General features: G+C 36.0%; 1 protein-coding gene across 1 annotated transcript in view; it reads left to right on the forward strand.

Moving 5' to 3' along the window:
* Positions 1 to 15,012, forward strand: part of MOB1B (MOB kinase activator 1B) — a 47,468-nt gene extending 32,456 nt beyond the window's left edge. The window contains exons 2-6 of the mRNA XM_047719481.1: positions 1,549 to 1,715; positions 3,165 to 3,258; positions 8,811 to 8,944; positions 11,578 to 11,741; positions 14,350 to 15,012. Of these exons, the coding sequence (XP_047575437.1) occupies positions 1,549 to 1,715; positions 3,165 to 3,258; positions 8,811 to 8,944; positions 11,578 to 11,741; positions 14,350 to 14,427 (637 nt within the window). The 3' untranslated portion in view covers positions 14,428 to 15,012. The remainder of the gene's footprint in view (positions 1 to 1,548; positions 1,716 to 3,164; positions 3,259 to 8,810; positions 8,945 to 11,577; positions 11,742 to 14,349) is intronic.
* The last annotated feature ends 5,776 nt before the right edge of the window (positions 15,013 to 20,788 follow it).

Consider the following 20,788-nt stretch of genomic DNA (forward strand, 5'->3'; position numbering starts at 1 on the left):
AATTTTTATAAACAAAGGGTGAGAAAGGCGGGAAAATGAAGTAAGTCTTAAGCTTGGTGTAGCCACAATGATCCTTTCTGTGTTTTTATATTTTAGAGACTCTGGGAGAGAATTTGGTGTTTAGTGCATTAAGGGATTAGACTGAAGAAGAGTTTCTGCACTCTGCGCTCTAGTGGTGGTCTAGGGACTTACTGTGTCTGACGTTTGACATGTCTGTTTACTCTGAGAGCAATGGAAAAACCACTGAGTGGTTTTAAGCAGAGGAGTTATGTCCGATCAGAGCTTTTAATGATACTTTGACTTAGGTAGAGATAGATACGTGGCAGAGAGAGGGAGCCAGTGTTAGAGTTGAAGATCCTCAGTGTACTCCAGTTGAACACTTGAGGAAAGACCAGTGTGAACGCTGTTGCCTTAGAAATGCAAAATATACTAGTCATTTGAATTGAATATTTGGGTTGACTGGTGGATTCTTAGTTTATCTCAGGATCCTTAGTATTTTTTGAAAGCACATCGGGTGGCTATACTATGTAACCAACATTGAGAGCTACCCTTTATCTTGGGGAAGATAGGAGACATCATGGGGTTAAGCTTGGGAGAAAGGGGGTAGTGAGTGAAAAGTTATGGAGAGCTTAGGAAGTATAACTATTGTTCATCTGTTCTTTTTGGAATTCCCCTTTCATATTCATAAGCTCCACAAGTCTGAAGACTTTGGTGGTATGGATTTAGTAATATTAAACTTTACAGGGTTCCCACTTATTCACCTTCCTCTAATTCATTCTTTCTTAACTGTTCCTTTTTATATGAAGAGAAGAAAAGGGAAGTATTAAGAAGGGATGACTGGGGTATAATACAGTTTGATAAGAATTTGATAACATTAACAGAAGAATCCATCTCTTAAAGACTTTTAAACCAGTTCTGAGACTAGTTTCATTTGACCCATTGAAAAAAATGCATGTGTATATCCACACAAATTCAGAAATTTTAGCGAGACAACCATATTAAGGTCTAGCTACTTATCTGCATATGTGGAATTCTGCATTAAGATTGCTGCTGCTTCCTATAATTGGGTGGAACATAGAACATGTAGCTTCTCTTTCTCACTCTAGGATTTTTATGTTTTATTGATGTAAAACTATTATCTTTAATGAAGGAAATAAATTATTTTTATTAGAACAAGGGACTTAATAGGGGTGAAAAGGAATAAAATGAAAACAATCACAGAAATACTTTGTTTTTATAGACTACAACCTATAATTCTGAATCACTAATTTATGGTGAAAAGCTGGATTAATTATAGCTAAAAATTCACTTTCTTCTTGGAAGTTGTAGTAGGGAATGTCGAGAAAGTTTGTAGGAGTTTTGGGTATCAAACATAGTAGCTACAATATTATTTTGCTGGGATGTAATGTCGCAGATACAATTTAGGGCTCTTTATTTGTGGACTTTAGGATCACCTCAGTGTTAATTTATTCAGTAGTACAGCGCGGTATACTCTGTTGAAAGTCATGCCTTAAATATTGAGGTTCTTTTTTTCTCTTCTATTCATAGTGGTAGCCGCTCCTCTAAAACTTTTAAACCAAAGAAGAACATTCCGGAGGGTTCTCACCAGTATGAACTCTTAAAGCACGCAGAAGCCACACTTGGTAGTGGCAATCTCCGGATGGCTGTCATGCTTCCTGAGGGGGAAGATCTAAATGAATGGGTTGCAGTGAACAGTAAGTAGCCTGTCTGTTTCTAGGTGGACTCTAAATTATGTTAGTAGCCTAATTGTAGGTGAGTGCTGGCATGTTGTCTGTTCAAGGATCTAGTTACCGACCTAATGCCACAGTTATAGTGATAACCTCAGTTCACTTTAGCCTTTATGTTATTTTATTGTGAGTATGGAGTTTTAGGAAATTTTTGTCTCCTGTTACAATGTAATACAGAGCATAGATTTACCATCTTCAGTAGAAAAAAATGATAATGATGACAGCAGTTAATATTTATGGAACACTAATTCTGTGTCTGGCCCTCTGTTATCCTTTCTGCATGGATTATTTATATTTCGTCTTTACAATCTCACGATGTAGGTACTATTATTACTTCAGTTTAATATAGATAAGATGAGACAGAAAATTAGTAATTTGCCTAGGTCATACAAATGGTAGAACCTGGGCTCAAATAAAGAGAGCTTTAGGATTTTAGAGACTGCGCTTTTTTGTTTTTTACGTTTTTATTTTAATTCCAGTTAACATACAGCGTTATATTAGTTTCAGGTGTATGATATAGTGATTCGGTACGTCCACGCGTCACCCAGTGCTCACCATGACAAGTGGAGACTACATTTCAGCCGCTGTGCTAAATTGCTTCTTTCAGTAACATTCTCAATTATTTGTCTACATTATGCCTTCTTTTCCCCCCAAAAAGGAAACCAATAATGATCTTGTGAAGTTAGTAAAATACGTTTATGAGATACTCTTTTATTTTTGGGTAGAATTATAAAAAATTTAAAATCCAGTTTAGTTAATACGCAGAGTTGTATTAGTTTCAGATGTCCGATAGTGTTTCACCAATTCTGTACATTACTCGGTGCTCATCAAGATAAGTGTACTCTGAGTGCCCTTTACCTGTTTCACCCTTCTCCTCCCCCTTCCCACTGCCTCCCCTCCGGCAACCACTTGTTTGTTCTCTATAGTTTAGAGTCTGTTTTTTGGTTTGTCTCTTTTCTTTATTTTGTTTCTTAAATTCCTTATTGGACTGAAACCATACGGTATTTGTCTTTCTCTGACTCACTTATTTCTCTTAGCCTTATACCCTCTAGATTCATCCACACTCTTGCAGGTAGCAACATTAGTTGTGTAAGGCTCGATCCCAGGACCCTGAGATCATGACCTGGGCTGAAGTCAAGAGTTGGATGCTTAACTGACTAAGCCACCCAGGCGCCCCCAAATTTGCGTTGGCTATATGTGTTGTAAAGAATTTCTCCCACCCTGTGTTTGTTTTTTTACCCTCTTAAGGGAGTCACTTAATAAACAGAAGCCCCTAATTTCAGAGTAGCCAAATATTGTGATTTCTGTGTATGCTTTTTGCCTCTTCTTTGTAGAGGAAAGAACACTGATAATATGATTCTGCTTGAGTAAAATCAAAATTTAATTCTTTTCTTATAACTAATGCTTGCTTTGCAGCTGTGGATTTCTTCAATCAGATTAATATGCTTTATGGAACAATCACAGATTTCTGTACAGAGGAAAGTTGTCCAGTGATGTCAGCTGGCCCAAAGTAAGACATGCTTTATGATCAATTCTCATTTTTACTTAAACGTTCTTAGATACAAAGAAAGTTTCTGACCATATAATTTCTCTACTCAGCATCTCCTTCAGTGGTTCACTAATGGCTGATAAATATTAAGTCCAGACTTCTAAGCCTGAGCTTTATGGCCCTCCCTGTATAATCCACTTTCCTCCTTTCCTCTCTTTGCTTATGAATCTCCTCTGGTCTATCCAAACTAGGTAGATTACTGGAAATACCTCACTATTCCCTCCATTACTTCCACTCTGAAAACTTGCTTATTCCATTATTCTCTTGGATATTTTTCTTCTTTTCCCATCTCCCTCCAGTCATTATCTGGTAATATTTAAAAAATTCTTACCCATCTGCAAGGCCTACATCAAATGCTTCCTTATGAAACCTTTTGATTTTTTTTCATACTAGACCTGATCTATTTAACTTTTTTGTCTTTGTGATTACATTTCTTTATTTTATATTATACTTACACTATTTATACATGTCTTATTTAACCTATTAGATTCCTTCTTCATTTAAATCCCTTTTGGTGCAAAAACAGTGCCTGCCACTTAGTTAGCACTTGGTAAATGTTTGCTTGGATCAATAAATTTTTGAAACTGGATTTTATTATTACTATGGCTGATAATGACTGCTGCCATTTATTTAGTGCTACCTAAAGTGTTAGGCCTTTCATACATTTCATCTTTTACTTCATAAAGCAGCCCTATGACGTAAGAAAAAATTGAGTCTGAGAGAGGTTAAGTAACATGTCCAAGGTCCTATTATCTAGAAGCTGGAGAACCAGAATTGAAATCTAAGTGGCTTTGATTCTAGTGCCTCTACTCTTACTTGGTACATTGTACTATTATTTTACTATTATAAGCTATATTAATTGATATTTACAAGACATTAAGAGTTTTAATTTTTAGTGTTGACTTTATAAAAAGTCATATATCCTACATATACATATATAAAAAGTCATATATCCTACACCCTTACCATATATATGGTGTAAATATCAAAATAAAGCAAAACGGGTGCCTGGGTGGCTCAGTGGGTTAAGCCTCTGCCTTCGGCTCGGGTCGTGATCTCGGGTCCTGGGATCGAGCCCCATGTTGGGCTCTCTGCTCTACGGGAGCCTGCTTCCTCCCATCTCTCTGTCTGCCTTTCTGCTTACTTGTGATCTCTGTCTGTCAAATAAATAAAATCTTAAAAAAAAAAAAAAAGCAAAACAGCACTGCCCAGGCTTACGAGTGCTTAGGCATATTATCATTATAAGTTGTGGCCTTAGATTGCTAATCACTGATTGTAGACTATTTTTGGTGACTTTTAAACAGTGAGATTATTGACTACCCAAGAGATTCAGTGTTACTAGTTCATAGTCATACTTTATTTTTTGACCAAATTCACATATTGAGCAAAGTATTACCTACTTGGAGTTGTCTACTTTATCCTTCAAATTAATTCCAAATGAGTTTAGGTGTTTCTTGGAATCCAGGACTTTCAAAGAGGGCTGACAGTTTGCCATCATCAGAGATGTTCAAAAGAATATGATTTGAATATTTCCCAAGGTAATTTTTTAAAAAAGAACTTATTTTAAGACTATTTCAAACTTTGAAACATAATAATAATAATTATACACCAATAATTTTAGGTGTACAGAAAAGTTACCAGAAGAGCATGAGGAGCTCCCATATTTCTTTGGCAGCAAATTCCCCAATTATTAATGTCTTAGTGCATTTGCTTCATCACCTACTCTGTGTATTTACTCCTTACTGTTAATTTTTTCTAAACATTTTGAGCAAGTTGTAGACATTAATGCCTCTTCCCCCCATATTCAACTGTGTATTTTCTAAAAACTAGGTTACTCTTCTACGTAATCGGCATATAGACCGTCTAGATCACTTCTTGTGATTTGGACACATTCACATTAAATAATTGCTTCAGCAGTATCTCAGTTTTCCCTTTCTGGTCCAGGATTCAGGATCCTATCTAGGAATATATATTGCATTTATTTGACTTCTCTCTTTACGTACCTATAATTTAGAATAGTTTTTCAGTCTTTTTGTGGTATTGCCCTTTACATGGAAAAGAGTTAACATAGCAGGCCTGACTGTTACCTCTTGAAAGACCTGTTAAAAGTTGCTATCCTTGTGGACAGCAGCTGGGAAGTTGGATTTCTTTTTCTTTTCTTTTTTTTTTTTCTTTTTTAAAGATTTTATTTATTTGACAGCGAGTGAGAGAGCACAAGCAGGTGGTGGTGAGAGAGGGAGAAGCAGGCTATTCTTTGAGCAGGGAGCCTGAGGTGGGGCTCAATCCCAGGACCCTAAGATCATGACCCTAGTGGAAGACAGACACTTAACCAGGTGCCCCAGGAACTTGGATTTCAGAAGGGTTCCCACCTCCCTAACTCAAGACTGGGTCACTGTGCCTAAACTCTTTGTACAAAGAGTATGGCTAATGCTTTCCTTCTGGGAAACTAGAATTGTAATATGTGCCACCCAGAGGGTGCCTACTTGACCATGCCCCAGTAACTAAAACCTGTGCACTGAGTCTCTGAGGAGCTGGCCTTGTAGACAGTATTTAACGTGTGCTGTCATTACTGAGTCTTGGGGGAATTTAAATGTGTCCCTGTGACTCCAGTGGGAAAAGACTCTTGGAAAGTTGTGGCTGGTTTCCTCTGGACTTCGCCCCATTTGTTTTTTCTTTTTGCTGGTTTTGGTTTGGTTTGCTTTGAGTACAACTGTGTGCTGAGTTCTGTAAGTTCTTTTAGCAAATCATCAAACCTGGTAGTGATCTTAGGGACCCCTTCCTTATACTGTCTGTCTGATGTTTCCTTATGACCACATTCAGACTATGCATTCTTGGCAGGACACTATAGAAATGATCATTTTTTTGTCAGTGAATCATATCAGGGGCACACACTGTCAACCATCCCATCACTGGTGACGTTAACCCTGATTACTTTACCATCTTAGTGTGTGCAAGGTTTCTTTACCTAAAATTTGCTATTCCCCCCCCTTGAAATTGACTAGTATTTTATGGTGAGGTTTTCTGATATTATACCAATACCTGTGAGCTAGGGAGAATTACTGCCACGCAGAATACTGCTGTGATCGCTTTCTTAGAGAAACCTTATGTAAATAGCTGATTAGGAAGAACATATGTAAGTCTTCAAAAGTAGCAGGCATAGGATCTCTATAAAGATACTATAAAAACAAAAAAATATTCTTCCTTTTCTTCTTCCTTCCAATCATCTGTCCTTCCTTCTAATTACCTTTCTTTCCTTCTTTCCTTTCCTTCCCTTCCTCCTTCCCGTCTTTCTGCTTTTCCCTCCCCTTAACTTCCCTCCCTTCCTTTTTATTTTGAGAGTCTTAAGTTTTGTCCCTTGTTAGTGCTGAGAAGATACAGTTGTCCTCATGCTTTGCCATCTTTAGCAGAAGATGCTTGGCATTGTACCAAGGAGAGGCATTTGTTAGTAGCTTAGTACTGGCCCCTTGCAAAGTGTTACTGAGTGATGGCTCAGAGGATTTTGTCAGTTATTATTTACTATTACCAAGAAATGAAGAATATTTTGCAATTTGCAAAATATTTTCTTTTTCTTTTTTAAAGATTGGTATGAACTTATCATGATGACAGAAATACATTTCAAAGAGCATGGTCTGTCAAAAGTGATATAAAAAAAATCAGTGTGGGCAAAATAGAGTTACAGGATGAAGTCATCTTAAGTATAAACATGACAAAAGAAGAAGAATGGATCAGGAAGTATAAGCAGTATATAGTTTTATTTTTTTATTTTTATTTTTTGAATTTATTTTATTTTATTTTTTCAGTGTTCCAAAATTCATTGTTTATGCACCACACCCAGTGCTTCATACAATACATGCCTTCCATAATACCCACCACCAGGCTCACCTAACCCCTTACCCCTAGTTCTGTTTTTCAAAAAGCTTTAGGATATTGAAAGTTAGTATGCTTAAAAACTGCAGAAAATTGAAAATGATTTTTAGGTCAACTGTGTCTGCTTTTGATTTTTGTATTTAAAAGCGAATATGTAGCCCCTGATCACTAACAAAATGAAAAATATGTTTGGGAGGAAAGGCAAAAATTTTCAGGTTTCTTAACATGTGGGAGAAAGCATGGATAAGTACCTGTCTTTAAGTGAAGAGTAATTATGGCTAAAAGTTCTACCATTCATGGTCTCTGTCTCTCAAGGATCAAATAAGAACAGGCCTGAGTCCCCCTCAGAACTTTAATTTCAGATTAGAAAGGATCTCTTGATCATGAAAGTGATTAAGCAGTGGAATAGAATGCCAAATGTTGGGGAATCTCTTGAAGATTCTTTGAAGGTCTTGGAGACCTTCAAAGTGGACTTGACAGTCATCCCTGTTGCCTAGGGTTGGCAGTAAGGTGTGCTGTTAGAATGCTTGTTCAGGTGTATCATGTTGAGGTTTATTGCTCAGATGTAAGTAGCTATGATTAAATGGAAAGCTTTGTTATTTAACCTATCTCAAGATCATTTTCATCATTTAAAATACTCTGTAATATTTTTCCATTGTATTTCTTTCACCTTCTTTGTTAGACACACTGACCTATCATTTTGTCAGTTCAAACTGGAACAAAACCAAATTGGCTTCAAAGAGAGAAGCTAAGTGGTAGAAGTAATCTTTTGGAAACTAAAATACAAAATGATGGTTCAATTTAGAGATTTTTATGCTTTGGAGTTTCAGCTGTGTGCTTATTCCTTGTCTTAAAAATCAGGTTGTGGTTATGTTTGGGTGTGGGCGTGTGTATAACTCTGTTATCATTCTTGCCAGACTGTTTCTACCTACTCATTTATAAGACTATCTCCTCTACTAGTCTATTTTCCTTGACAGTATGGAAAGTGTCTTTCATTTTAGTATCCCTTGGTCTAGAACAGTATTTCATATCACGTGATAGGTGCACATTCAGTGTTGATTATACCAAAGAATAGTGTTTTGTTAATACCCAGGTCCTATAGGTGTCTTTATTTGGGTTGCCATTTTTCTTTAAAGGCATATTTAGCTCCTCAACCAAATGTACTTAGATACTGACTCATTCTGTTCTTGTTGCATGTTACTTTGGAACTTCCATGTCATTCTCTATCCTTAACCCAAAATTTAAAGCCCCAAGTTAAAAGAATTGTATTGCATAAGGAGAAATGTTTTTCAAAGAAGAAAAACAACCATAAAGATTAAAGGTGGTTATCAGAGAAGTGGAAAGTTAGGTAAGTTTTCTACTATTATGATTCTAAAATATAAATGCTGTATATAAAGAAAGGTTTACAAAAAATGAGTTTGATGGGACCTGCTTAGTTTGGATCATGATAAATGTAAAATAGTTTAGTTACAGTTTAAAGGCTCTAAATTTAAATGCCAAATGCAAAATATATTTAGAGAAGCAGATGGTTTAAAACCTGTCCTGTGTATGTACATTCATAATATATGTGCTATATATAACACAAAATATATACATTTTGTATAGGTATATACTAATAATCTGTGTCTGTTATTTTTCCAATACAGATATGAGTATCATTGGGCAGATGGAACAAACATAAAGAAGCCTATTAAGTGCTCTGCGCCAAAGTATATTGATTACCTAATGACTTGGGTTCAGGACCAGTTGGATGATGAGACATTATTTCCATCAAAAATTGGTATAATTGTTTTGTATAATTGGAATCCATTGTGATTTATCTAATTTCATGTGTTTTTAGAGCTTATTGGCTCTCTATTCTAGGAACCATACTAGACTACCATATCTGTCAAAATATTTATAATCTCATACATTCAAAAGTATCGTATTGGGGTGCCTTAAAAAGTGTCTGCCTTCAGCTCAGGTCATGATCCCGGACGTCATGATCCCAGGGTCCTGGGATGGAGGCCCGCATCGGGCTCCCTGCTGAGCAGGGAGCCTGCTTTTTCCTCTTCCTCTGTTGCTACCCTTGCTGTGCTGTCTTGCTCTGTCAAGTTAAAAAAAAAATTAATAAATAAAAGTGTCTTATCTTTTTCACACCAGGCTTATCATGAACATTAAGTGAAAGCTCTCTGTAATCTTAAATAAGATTAGTGTATCTTGGTTAGTAACAAAATTTGCCGTGTGTTACAGAGAAAAGAGACTGAATGCTAGGTAGGCAGGGAGTATCATCTGCCACAGTCATATCCATTTCTTGTTTAGGGAAGGACTTTATAGGACTTACATCCAGTTTTACAGTGTATTTGTGGCAGAGAGGGAGTTTGAATTTATGAATACAGTGTGAATCTTACAGACTGTGGAATCAAGCTAGGTGAGAAGGCGGCAGGATTTGAGAGGGTGGCTTGTTACCTACTGAGTGACTTTTGCTTTTTTTATATTTGCTTTTAAGGAAATTATATTTTCTTTCAAGTGGAAATTGTTCATATCTAGGTAATTCATATGATTTTACCCTCTCAAACTTCTTGTTTTTCTAAAAAAGTTATGCTTTCTGGGGGAAAAAAAAAGAATTTGTTCTTCTATCAACAGACAACTTTTTGACTGTATTTTATGCTTTTAGAGTTTGGAAGAAGGGTGTGGTGGAGGAGACAGCAATATAAATAGTTACTGTTATGGATTGTTTTTAAACACATTTATTGAATGTTTTAAAGGCTTTGGAGCCTTTGTAGTAAAAGATCTGTTTTTCAGGAATGCATTACTTACATACATTATAATCATTTTGGTTAAGTGCTATCACCTTACCTTTTATCTCCCATAATATATTTTATAACTTTCTATTTTGACTGAATTTCAGGCTTTTAGAAAATTTGCAGGAATTGTGCAAAGAATCCCTGTATATCCTTCTTCCAGAATTTTTTTCTTCTTCCAGACTTTTTAGTGGCTAATGTTTTACCACACTTGTCATCTTTCTCTTCCCCCAACATCAGGTTTTCTTTTTCCTGAACTGTTTGAAAGTAAGTTATATGTATGATGCCCCTTTATCAAAATGTGCTTCAATATACATTTCCTTAGAAAATCAGTGTAACTATCAAAATCAGGAATTTAACAATGATATAATACTATTGTTTAACTTACAGATCTTCTTCAGATTTTTCATACGTTCCCAATTAATATCCTTTATACTAAAAGAAAATCTTTGACATTTGTTTTCATTTACTTGTCATGTTTCTGTAGCTTTCTTTAGTATGTAATACGTGTACTTCAGTCTTTTTTGGTCCTTCGTGACATTGATCTTTTCGAAGAGTATAAGGATACTAATTTATATAGTGTTCCTTCATTTTGGTTTGTCTTATGTTTCTTTGTGATCTACACACACACACATGTATGTATTTAAGACTTTTTTTTTATAAGTCACCTCTACACCCAACAGGGGACTTTGAACTGCAACCCCAACCAAGATTAGGAGTTGCATCAACTGAGCCAGGTGCCCGGTGACCTATAATATTTTTTAAATGAGTGGTAGGCAATGTGATAACCGAATCCAGCAGTGTTAGTATTTGGCTTGTGTTTTACCAATTTGGGTCATTTAGCCAGTTTAACAAAGGACATGGAGGTTTTTTTTCTAGTCTTTTATTTGTTTAATGCTGTAAAAGTGCCCTTTTTGTAAAACAGTGAGCCTCGTTGAGAGGGACCGTAGCTAATTTCAGAATAAATGTAGAGCTGGAAGTGTAATGAAATAATTTCCATAGAGAAAATATAAAAGTATATTGCTAGCATTGTATGCAGAACCAAACAGGGTTAATCCACTGTGTTCAGCAGAGATCTGTATTGAGACTTGATGTTGAGAAATCTGAGGATGTGAGTGTGAGTTTTAGCTTCATTACCATCTTAGGCATAAATTTATTTTATTTCAGTAAAGTTGTAGGTAAAATAAGAGGCTTAAGGGGCTTGCTTATGTCTAGGTTCTTATTCCATAGAAGTTTTAAAGTTTATTTTCATTCATGATGTGTTGAAACCTTCTGAAAAGTACAGTTGATATTTTTAAAAAAAGATTTTATTTATTTATTTGACACAGAGAGAGACATCACAAGTAGCAGGGAGGCAGGCAGAGAGAGAGAGAGGGAGAAGCAGGCTCCCCGCCGAGCAGAGAGCCCGATGCGGGACTCAATCCCAGGACCCTGAGATCATGATCTGAGCCGAAGCTAGAGGCTTAACCCACTGAGCCACCCAGGTGCCCCTGCAGTGGATATTATTAGTAATTTACAAGTACTTCTTTTCAGCTTTGTCTTGTTAATTTATGTTGCCATTTGTTGACAAACTCATATTGCCTTGTTCTTGTTTCTTGTTAATAGAGGGTGTTGTTTATCTATTTACTAGGTGTCCCGTTTCCGAAGAATTTCATGTCTGTGGCAAAAACTATACTCAAACGCCTCTTTAGGGTTTATGCTCACATTTATCATCAGCATTTTGACCCTGTGATCCAGCTTCAGGAGGAAGCGCATCTCAATACATCTTTCAAACACTTTATATTTTTTGTCCAGGTAAGTTGAATTAGGAGGCCTTTTTTCTCAGTAAAACCAGTTATCTGCAGAGTTCCGAGGTGGATACTGCATCCATATGGTTAGGATAAAATTTGCTTTCTCTCTCTAGTCTTTTATACGTACCATGATGATAACGCCTTTTGTTTCTGAATTCCATTCATCTCCAAGTTGGTGGCATGCAAGTCTCATAAAATAGATCTGAGGGGTCTTTGCTTCATTTAACAGGCCGTATGAGGGACTGAGTTAGGAACCTGACTAGTTTAGAAGGTCTGTAGATGAACTTGGTACTTTTAGCATATTAGCATTCCTTCTAATCATCTGAACCCTCAATTTCTGTCTACCCTAGATTTTTTTTTAAATCATATTCTATCCTAGAAATGGACTTTGTGTATAATACCTTTTTTTTTTTTCTCCATTCTAAAACCATATTCTGAATAACTTTTAAGTTAGGTAGTAGTCATTATATCCACAGAGTATTGCTATTCCAGAGGTCCATTAATCATTTTTTCTGGCTCTGGTTCACCTCCTCTTCCTTTTCCCTTTAGTTCTCAGAGGTGTAGACTAAGAGAAGTTGGATATTTGCATCCTCTGTATAATAATTAGGAAGGAGTGAAAAAGAGGTGGAAATGGTTAAGCTGACCAGCTCTTTTTTGGTGGAAGTTGAGAGGGTCGATGATAGGCAGAAGTGCAAGTCTTGAATAGGTGTAATCTTTTTTTTTATATTTCTATGGGCATATGCTTATAAATGCCCTCTCCTTACTCTCTGTCCACTAAAGAAAAATGTGTTTATTTTTCCCTGTATACTTAACCTCTCATACTGAACATACACATTTTGTATCTTTTTTTTTTTTTTAAAGACTATTTATTTATTTGACAGAGATCACAAGTAGGCAGAGAGGCAGAAAGAGAGAGAGAGGGAAGAAGGCTCCCTGCTGAGCAGAGAGCCTAATGCGGGGCTCAATCCCAGGACCCTGAGATCATGACCTGAGCCGAAGGCAGAGGCTCCAACGCACTGAGCCACCCAGGCGCCCCACACATTTTGTGTCTTAATTTCACCTATATAAACACATTTTAGGAGATCTTAACTTGCCAAAACTATTGCTCCGAGCAGTTACTTTACCATGGAATATTATCTGTAGACACCCATAGATACAAAGAAAATGTTATCTCATAGTTTTCTTCTGTGCTTTGGCTTAGGCAGAACATGATTGCCAGTGTTCAGGTTTTAGTGATTTAGAGGATATTCTTCCACCAAAAGGGTTAGTTTTATCTTACTGTATGATCTTATCTTATTTTTTTAAGGACTTTTATCTATTTATTAGAGAGAGGGCAGAGCATGAGTAAGGGGAGAGGGAGAGCAGAGGCAGACTCCTCACGGAGTGTGGATCCCATCACGTCACGGGGCTTGATCCCAGAACCCTGAGATCACGACCTGAGCTGAAGTCAGATGCCCACCCAACTGAGCCATCCATGCACCCCTGTATGATCTTATCTTAAAGTACAATGTTATCTTTCAACTCTTAGCAAATAGTAGGGGATTGATAATAAACCATTTACCGCATCTGAGCCTTTTTATATCTCAAGACACTGTGACCATCTTAAAGCTAAGTCCATTAGTTACACAGTCACCCCTTGACTGAGCAAGAGGGGCCTCTGCCCTGGGCCCTACTATTTAGAGAACCCTATTCTGACCCTTCTCTAGCTGTACTCCCCACAGGGCAAAGAACATATCTCCTAGATTCCACTGGTTTGTGCTTAGGTACCTGACACTTCAGAATTTCCTTTCCTCATGGTCCCATTTTTATTTCCAGTGCCTGTATGGACCTTATCCTTGGGCCCATTCTTTCAAGGGAAGGTCATATCTCTGATATGTGTACCTCTAGATCTAGGGGGTAGTCAGATGGCAGCAGGTGATAAGGGTATGTGGTCTGTTAACTCTTTTCACTCTTCTTATAATCCTGAAATTGCCTGAGATGCTAGATCTTTTGGTTCCCCACCTGGTTAACTATGTCTGAATGATACTCAGGTTATTCCCTTTTAACAAGAAGCAATGCTCACAGGGAGCCTAGGTGGCGCAGTCGTTAAGCGTAGTTGGGCGTCTGCTTTTGGCTTGGTTCCTGATCCCAGGGTCCTGGGATCAAGCCCCCATATGGGGCTCCCTGCTCCGTGGGAGGCCTCCTTCTCCTCTACCACTCCCCCTGCTCGTGTTCCCTCTCTCGCTGTGTTTCTCTCTGTCAAATGGATAAATAAATCTTAAACAAACAAAAAAAACATTCCCACTTACTGAGTTATCACTTTATGCCAGGGATTACACGAAGTGGTTAGCACACAGGATCACATTTAGACCCCACAGTAATTTTATGGTGGGGGATTTACTCTAGGGTTATTATAGACATGTACAACATAATATCCAAAGTGCTTAAGTGATTTGTCTAAGGAGAACATAGCTAGGGAAGAGAAAAACTTTTTTTTTTTCTTTTTAAAGATTAGACTTCTATTGACCTTGAAAGCTAATTTCCAAAAAGTGTTAATAGACATCTGCTTTGGAATAAGATGTAAATAATATATCTAATATATGACTATTTTTTCCTGTCTTTAACATGCGTAGGAATTCAACCTTATCGATAGAAGAGAACTTGCACCACTCCAAGAACTGATTGAAAAACTCACCTCAAAGGACAGATAAAAGGATGAAGAGCTGTGCAACTTGTTCCTCAGATGAAGTGTGTTGAGTGTATATGGATTTTGTTGTGTTTTATTTTTATCTCAGTCATTTTTGTCCTAGGTTTGGGGGGCTTGTTTGGGTTTGAATTTCTTTATTCTGAATAAATGAAACCATACTCTGTTGCTAGAGGAAGCCAAGAACCAATTTTGTCATAGTGGCTGGCATACGGTTTTTGTTTTTTTACTTGGTTTGATTACTTGCAGAATTTTTGATAATACTGTGTGTTGAAAGAAAATGCTTACTTGATTAGATTGCTGATGGATGGGGGTTTTGTGTTGTGTAAATTGTGGCCAGTTTTTGAAGTCCCCAAGAGACTTATGTTTTTAAGTGCCTTGGCAGGCTCACTTCTGAGGTGCAAAGCACAGACATAGAACTGAACAGGGCTTGAAATATTAGGAATACTACCCAGGGCACTTACTGATGCATGTTTTAAAACATCTGTGATAAAAGCCATAGTTTACCTAAATTGGTGATCTCCAGCTTTTACTACATTGAAGAAACACAATTTGTAAAGGTGTGCATGTAGAACATAAAAAAGTAGTATTATTTTTTGATATTGGTGGTAATTCTGTTCAACAAATGCTTAAAGTTCTACAAGCAGATCTTTTTCCATCTCTTGGTATCTGTGATATTAAAACTTGAGGACGTTGGAGTGTAATACCTATTGTATTTTAGCTTCTTTCCACGTGTTAACTGCACTGTAGGTGTAAAATTTCAGGTTATATATAGGTTTGCCATCTTCAGAGGTGATGCTGAACTGTGAGGTTTCTTAGCAATTGCCAAATGAGCCATAAGTCTACAGAATTCCCTTCTGTTTTGAAGAGGAGGGGATGGATAGGAGTGTGTGCTTGGTTGGGAGGGTTAGTTTGTGTGGGGAGCTATAGATGGGATAAGTATGGTGAGTCAAGTTCAAAAGGTCTTGTCTTAAAATCATTGAATAGAGTGGCATGAAGATTTTAATCCATTTCTTGTAAACAAAGTCTTAGAGACTTCCTTTTAAGAATCAACTTCCATGAGAAGTTAAAAATAAATTATTAATTTTAGGTGTAGACGTTAATCATGAAATTTAAGGACCGTTTGGAGGAATTGATCACACTCCAGCATTTCCATTCAGTGAATGGAGCTGGTGTTTGCCTGTCATTTTAAAATGATACAGTACCTTCTTTGCTTATGATAGGCCCAATTTGAAGCATTCTGACTTCTGATTTTTCCACTGTGAAATGAAATCTTTCTCTTTGCAGTGATATCAAACAATGAAAGTACTAATTTGGTAGTATTAACTTTTACATTTTATTTGTCATGACTTTCTAGTGAATTATTCCCATGAGTAAAAGGTTCAGAAACTTAGTTTTAAAAATAATATTAGCATTTTTTACTTCAGTTTTATTCTCAAGAAGTATCTTTTTCAGGCTTCCAGTTTTAATTATGTAATTTCTAGTAAATTTCATTCCTTCAGTTACCTCTATATAGTCTTCCCTCAGTTTGAAATACACACCTTTTTCCTTGTAGAATAGAAATTTGTTCTGAAATTATATAGACTAAAAATGGTCAGTAGGAAAGAATCTAAAATGAAATCACTTTGTTTTTGCCATTAACAAGGAGAGCAGTGATACAATTTAATGCCATTGCAATTATGATAATTAGGAACTGCCTTTTTCTCCATTTCATTTCTAACAATCATTCTCCAAGTACCAATAGTAGAAGTAACAGGAAATCCTGGCAGAGGCAAATATATTGGACACTTATTGATAATGTTTCTTCATAGATTGCAGTGAGAACAAGCTAACTTCCTTAAAACAAATCTTTTATTACCCAGATAGGTAGTATCAGCCACCATGGTTGATTCAAAAATAAAATTTAGTGTCAAATAATTTTGGGTCCTGTTTATTTATGAAAACGAAGCACATGATTTTTCAAGTAGTCTTCCATATTGCATTTGACTTTATATCAACCTAGTAACAAAGGGGTTGCAATAGCCATGTGTAGAGAATAGTGAAAAATTGTTCTTGCTCTTTTTAAGCCTTACACACTAGTACACTGTAAAAACGGAAAAATGTTTCTGTAAATTAATATTTAGTAGTAGGCCCTACTTTCTACTGTATGTAGATAGGAGTTGTCACTGTGTCAGAATCTCAGGTGCCTGCTTCTGAGTATTCCTTTCAACAGAGGTATTATTAGGAAGTAAGGAGATGTGTAAGTGTATATATGGTAACAAAGTAGAGAAGTTCTCCCAGGGAGAGGCCTGGAATTGTACATGGTATTACATGACTGTAGGCAAGGAAACACTCACCGGAGCATGTGAGAAGTAACTGATTGAACAGAACGTTGCTTTGATTTAGTTCCCATGAGCACTAAGATGCCCTTTACAGAATAAGGATCAAATCGTGGTTTTGCAGCAGAGTTTGCTTATGAATGTGTCTTAGATTCTTTCCAGATCTCTTAATTTAATTTATAAATAAGCAAGATAATGATTTCCCCCCTTGTTCTTTATACAGAGATATAAAGCAAAAGTTGGTTTTCTCACCCACTAATAAAAGCTTCAAATATAAAATAGTAAGTTAACGTAGTATTATTGTCACAATGCTTTGGTTAAATGTTGAAATGAAGCAAGTTTTAGGAATGATTTTAAATGATGGAGTAATGGTGGTGGAGAGAAATTAGTAACAAAGTGAAAATCTTTCACTAAGCAGTAGATGGTGCTACTGGATTTCATTTGCTGACTTGATTATTTTATTTCCCATAAAAACCATGACATTAGACTGCATTAAAACAGTAGCATGTGTTAGTTTAGCTGGTAGAGGCATTGGTGGTCAGTTTACTTTATTTTTTTTTTTTTTAAGATTTTATTTATTTATTTGAGAGAGAGACAGTGAGAGAGAGCATGAGCTAGGAGAAGGTCAGAGGGAGAAGCAGACTCCCCATGGAGCTGGGAGCCCGATGCGGGACTCGATCCCGGGACTCCGGGATCATGACCTGAGCCGAAGGCAGTCGTCCAGCCAACCGAGCCACCCAGGCGTCCCGTCAGTTTACTTTAAATTGAAAGATTTTAGATTGCTCTTTCTACTTTTGTCATTTGCAAATTCTAAAGGGTCAGCATAAAATGTATTGGGTGGGAGAAGACAGGTTTAGTGTATAATATATCTCAGACTGAGTTACTGCCTGGTTATCAAGAAAGATAAAACACTACAATCTCTTATCTTCAGGAAATACAGATGATGTGGATATTTATATTTTACGTGTAATCACCAAACTCCGTTTTATGTATTAGCATTTTCCTTGCTTATGGGAAAATAGCAAAATGACATTTGTTTTATACCTTTGTGTACACCCTCTCTGAGAGAGGTTTTGATAACCACTGAAATGGTAAAATATGTAAGATACAATTATTAAGTTGTAGGACTTTCTTTTAAAATAAGTATGTCATACCTTAAATATCCAAATGAGAGTTGATCTTCAGAGTGGTTCCTGTGGGAGCACTACTCTTTCCAGCTATGTTTTGAAGGTTTAATGTTTTTAGAACATTTAGTGATACCTGAGAATTGGTTTATGACTATGCAAGAAAATTCATCATTTTAGTTGCACTGAAAACTTTTGGCAGCTTGATATGACCTATCTCCGTCACCAAACCAACTTTACTTTCTGTTTTTTTAGAGCTAAACCATTAGGGAACTTCAAAAGACTGCCACAGGTTCTGAATTTGCAGAAGAAAATGTTTTGAGCATTGGTAGCATCATTTAATAAAGGAGTAGTGCCTGATGTCACTACTTTGAAGTAGATAGTATCATTTGGATGTATAGGTTTTATTTAATTTTTAAAAATTTAGTTTAATTACCTTACAGCTAAATATAATTAAAAAATCAAAGTCTATCTCTTGTTTTCTAATTTTATTTCTTTCCCTGATAGCTTTTGTATTTTATCTCAACTACTATAGGATATTTTTGGTTGAAGGGATAGTAAGAAAAAAATGGATCCAATATTTAAGATAGAAGTAGCTTAAGGTAACAACAGCCTTTACTTTTTAAACATATTTTCACTCAAATGAACAATAAGAATTTAAAGACTGCAGATCATTGTACAAAGAAATTGGAATAAATTTTATATAATAATTATGCTGAGTTTTAAGCCTGCATATCACAGATAAAATATTTAAAATTGTATAATCATTTCATATATCATTTATAACTTTAAAATTTTCAGTGTCTTTTTAAAAGATGTGGGACTTGTAATTTGTACTTTGTAATTTGAAAATGTGACTGTATACCAAGGAGAAAACTGATTTTGGACCTTAATCTGCAATATTAAAGAATAGATCCAATTTTTACAAACAGTATGCTGGGTCAGTACTTGAAGAACCACTCCTAAAATAACTTAAATATTGGAGTTTTGTCATAATATTAAGATTCACCCATAGGAGAGAAAATACAGATTAAAATACTGAATAATCTCAGTTTTGCAAGTATGATGCAAATTCTTTTTGGGCATGTAATGCTGTGCAATAGAAAATTTTAGATTATAATTCTCAAAGCTACTGTAATCACTGGCCTTTTTTTCATTCTGTTTGTCATCTCCTTTTCCTTAAGCTATTGATTTACCATCTCCTGACCCCCCATCGCACTAAAAAAACAAGACAGATAGGTTTATTGTGCAGGTCCTCCTTGTTACTGATTGTGAAGTACTTTCTGTCAGTACATTGGCAGAAGTGTTGGAAGGTGCAACTTATATAAGTATTTTTGGGTTGTTTTTTGGTTGACAGCTTCATTTAAATTATGTCACTGAACCTGAGATTATTAGTGATATAAAATTTTTGTTAATATTTAATTTTTCTTCTGTGTTATTAAATTCTTATGTTGGTTTTGCACATGTTTTCATTTTTATTTTCTGAAGTACTTACTTGTGCAAATTGTAAAATAGATTAGCACATTTTCATGTTAAGAACGTGTTTCTCCTTAAATTGTTCTGCAGAGATAACTATTTTTAGGGGAAATAGTTTTTTACAGCCACTAGATTGTATTTGTTATTTTTGTACATGCATAACTAAGGTGATAAGGACCCTAATCCTGTGGAGAACACTTAACTTTTGTTCTGTTTGAAATTTTCCTATACATTATTACTGAAAATTATGAAGGAACTATCATGAAATCTAGTTGAGAGAGAATACAGTAAACATGACAAGACTTAAAAGTTGAGTAGAGATCATTTCTGAGGACAAAAGCTGAATATTGCCAGTACCAAAAAATGGAAAATGGAAACATAGTGGCAGCATTCACACTGTGTAAATATTGCAGAGAATACAAAAGACAGGGATCCTGCTGTCATGGAGATACACAGTTTTTCTCTATTTTAAGTAGCTGGATGGGGAAAAATGGTCTAAAATATGAAATACAACATGAACAGTATATTGAAAACTGTGCCAAGATTACTCAAATTCTAGTTATTAATCATCAAAGTTTAATTGCTCCATCATTTTATTTTAAAAGGGGATACTGAATGTCAGAAAATCTGTAATATGTTTGAGAGATGTAAATAACATATATAGACTTGTATGTGATGGGATGGGAAATATTTAAATTCTAGGGTGTTTTTTAAAGGAAGAAACTGAATGTTTATTTAAAAAATTAATAAATAGTTATGTTTGGCCATGAATCCTGACTTGGCATTACTGATTATTTACTGTAGATGTTCCCACATTAAACACATTACTAGAGAAATATTGAAAGTATGGAATATGTTGGACATTTAAGATTTGTTAGGCATTATTTTAAAGATTTATTTATTTTAGAGAGAGAGAGAGAGAGAGCACACAAATATGTGCATGTGAGTTGGAAGACAGGCAGAGAGAATCTTGAAGCAGACTCCCTGCTGAACTCGGAGCCTGACTTGGAGCTGCATCCCACAACCGATGAGATCATGACTTGAGCGAAACCAAGAGCTGGTCACTTAACCGCCTGAGCCACCCAGGTGTCCCTGTTAGGCCTTATTTTTAATAAGGTTCACAACAACCCCAGAGGTTAGTATCTCATTGTCTTACATACTAGAAAACTGAAACCCAGGAATTGTAGAAGTCACTCATGAGGACCAAGATATAAAAACCCAAATAGGCTTGACTTTGAAGCCAGTGCTTTTGTTTGTTTTCTTTAAATGTTCTGCTGCCATGAGAACGGTTAGCAACATAATTGTTGGCCTTTCTATCAAGCTTTTACCTATTATTTTATTTTTGTTATAGACCAATAAGGAATATTAATAAACAGTTTTGGAGGATCTTCATTTTGCCCTGATACCTAAATTCCAGAAGGAATTGTGTGTGTTAGAGTGTTCTCAGAGC

The sequence above is a fragment of the Lutra lutra genome, chromosome 2, assembly GCF_902655055.1.
Source record: "Lutra lutra chromosome 2, mLutLut1.2, whole genome shotgun sequence".
Lineage (NCBI taxonomy): Eukaryota > Metazoa > Chordata > Mammalia > Carnivora > Mustelidae > Lutra > Lutra lutra.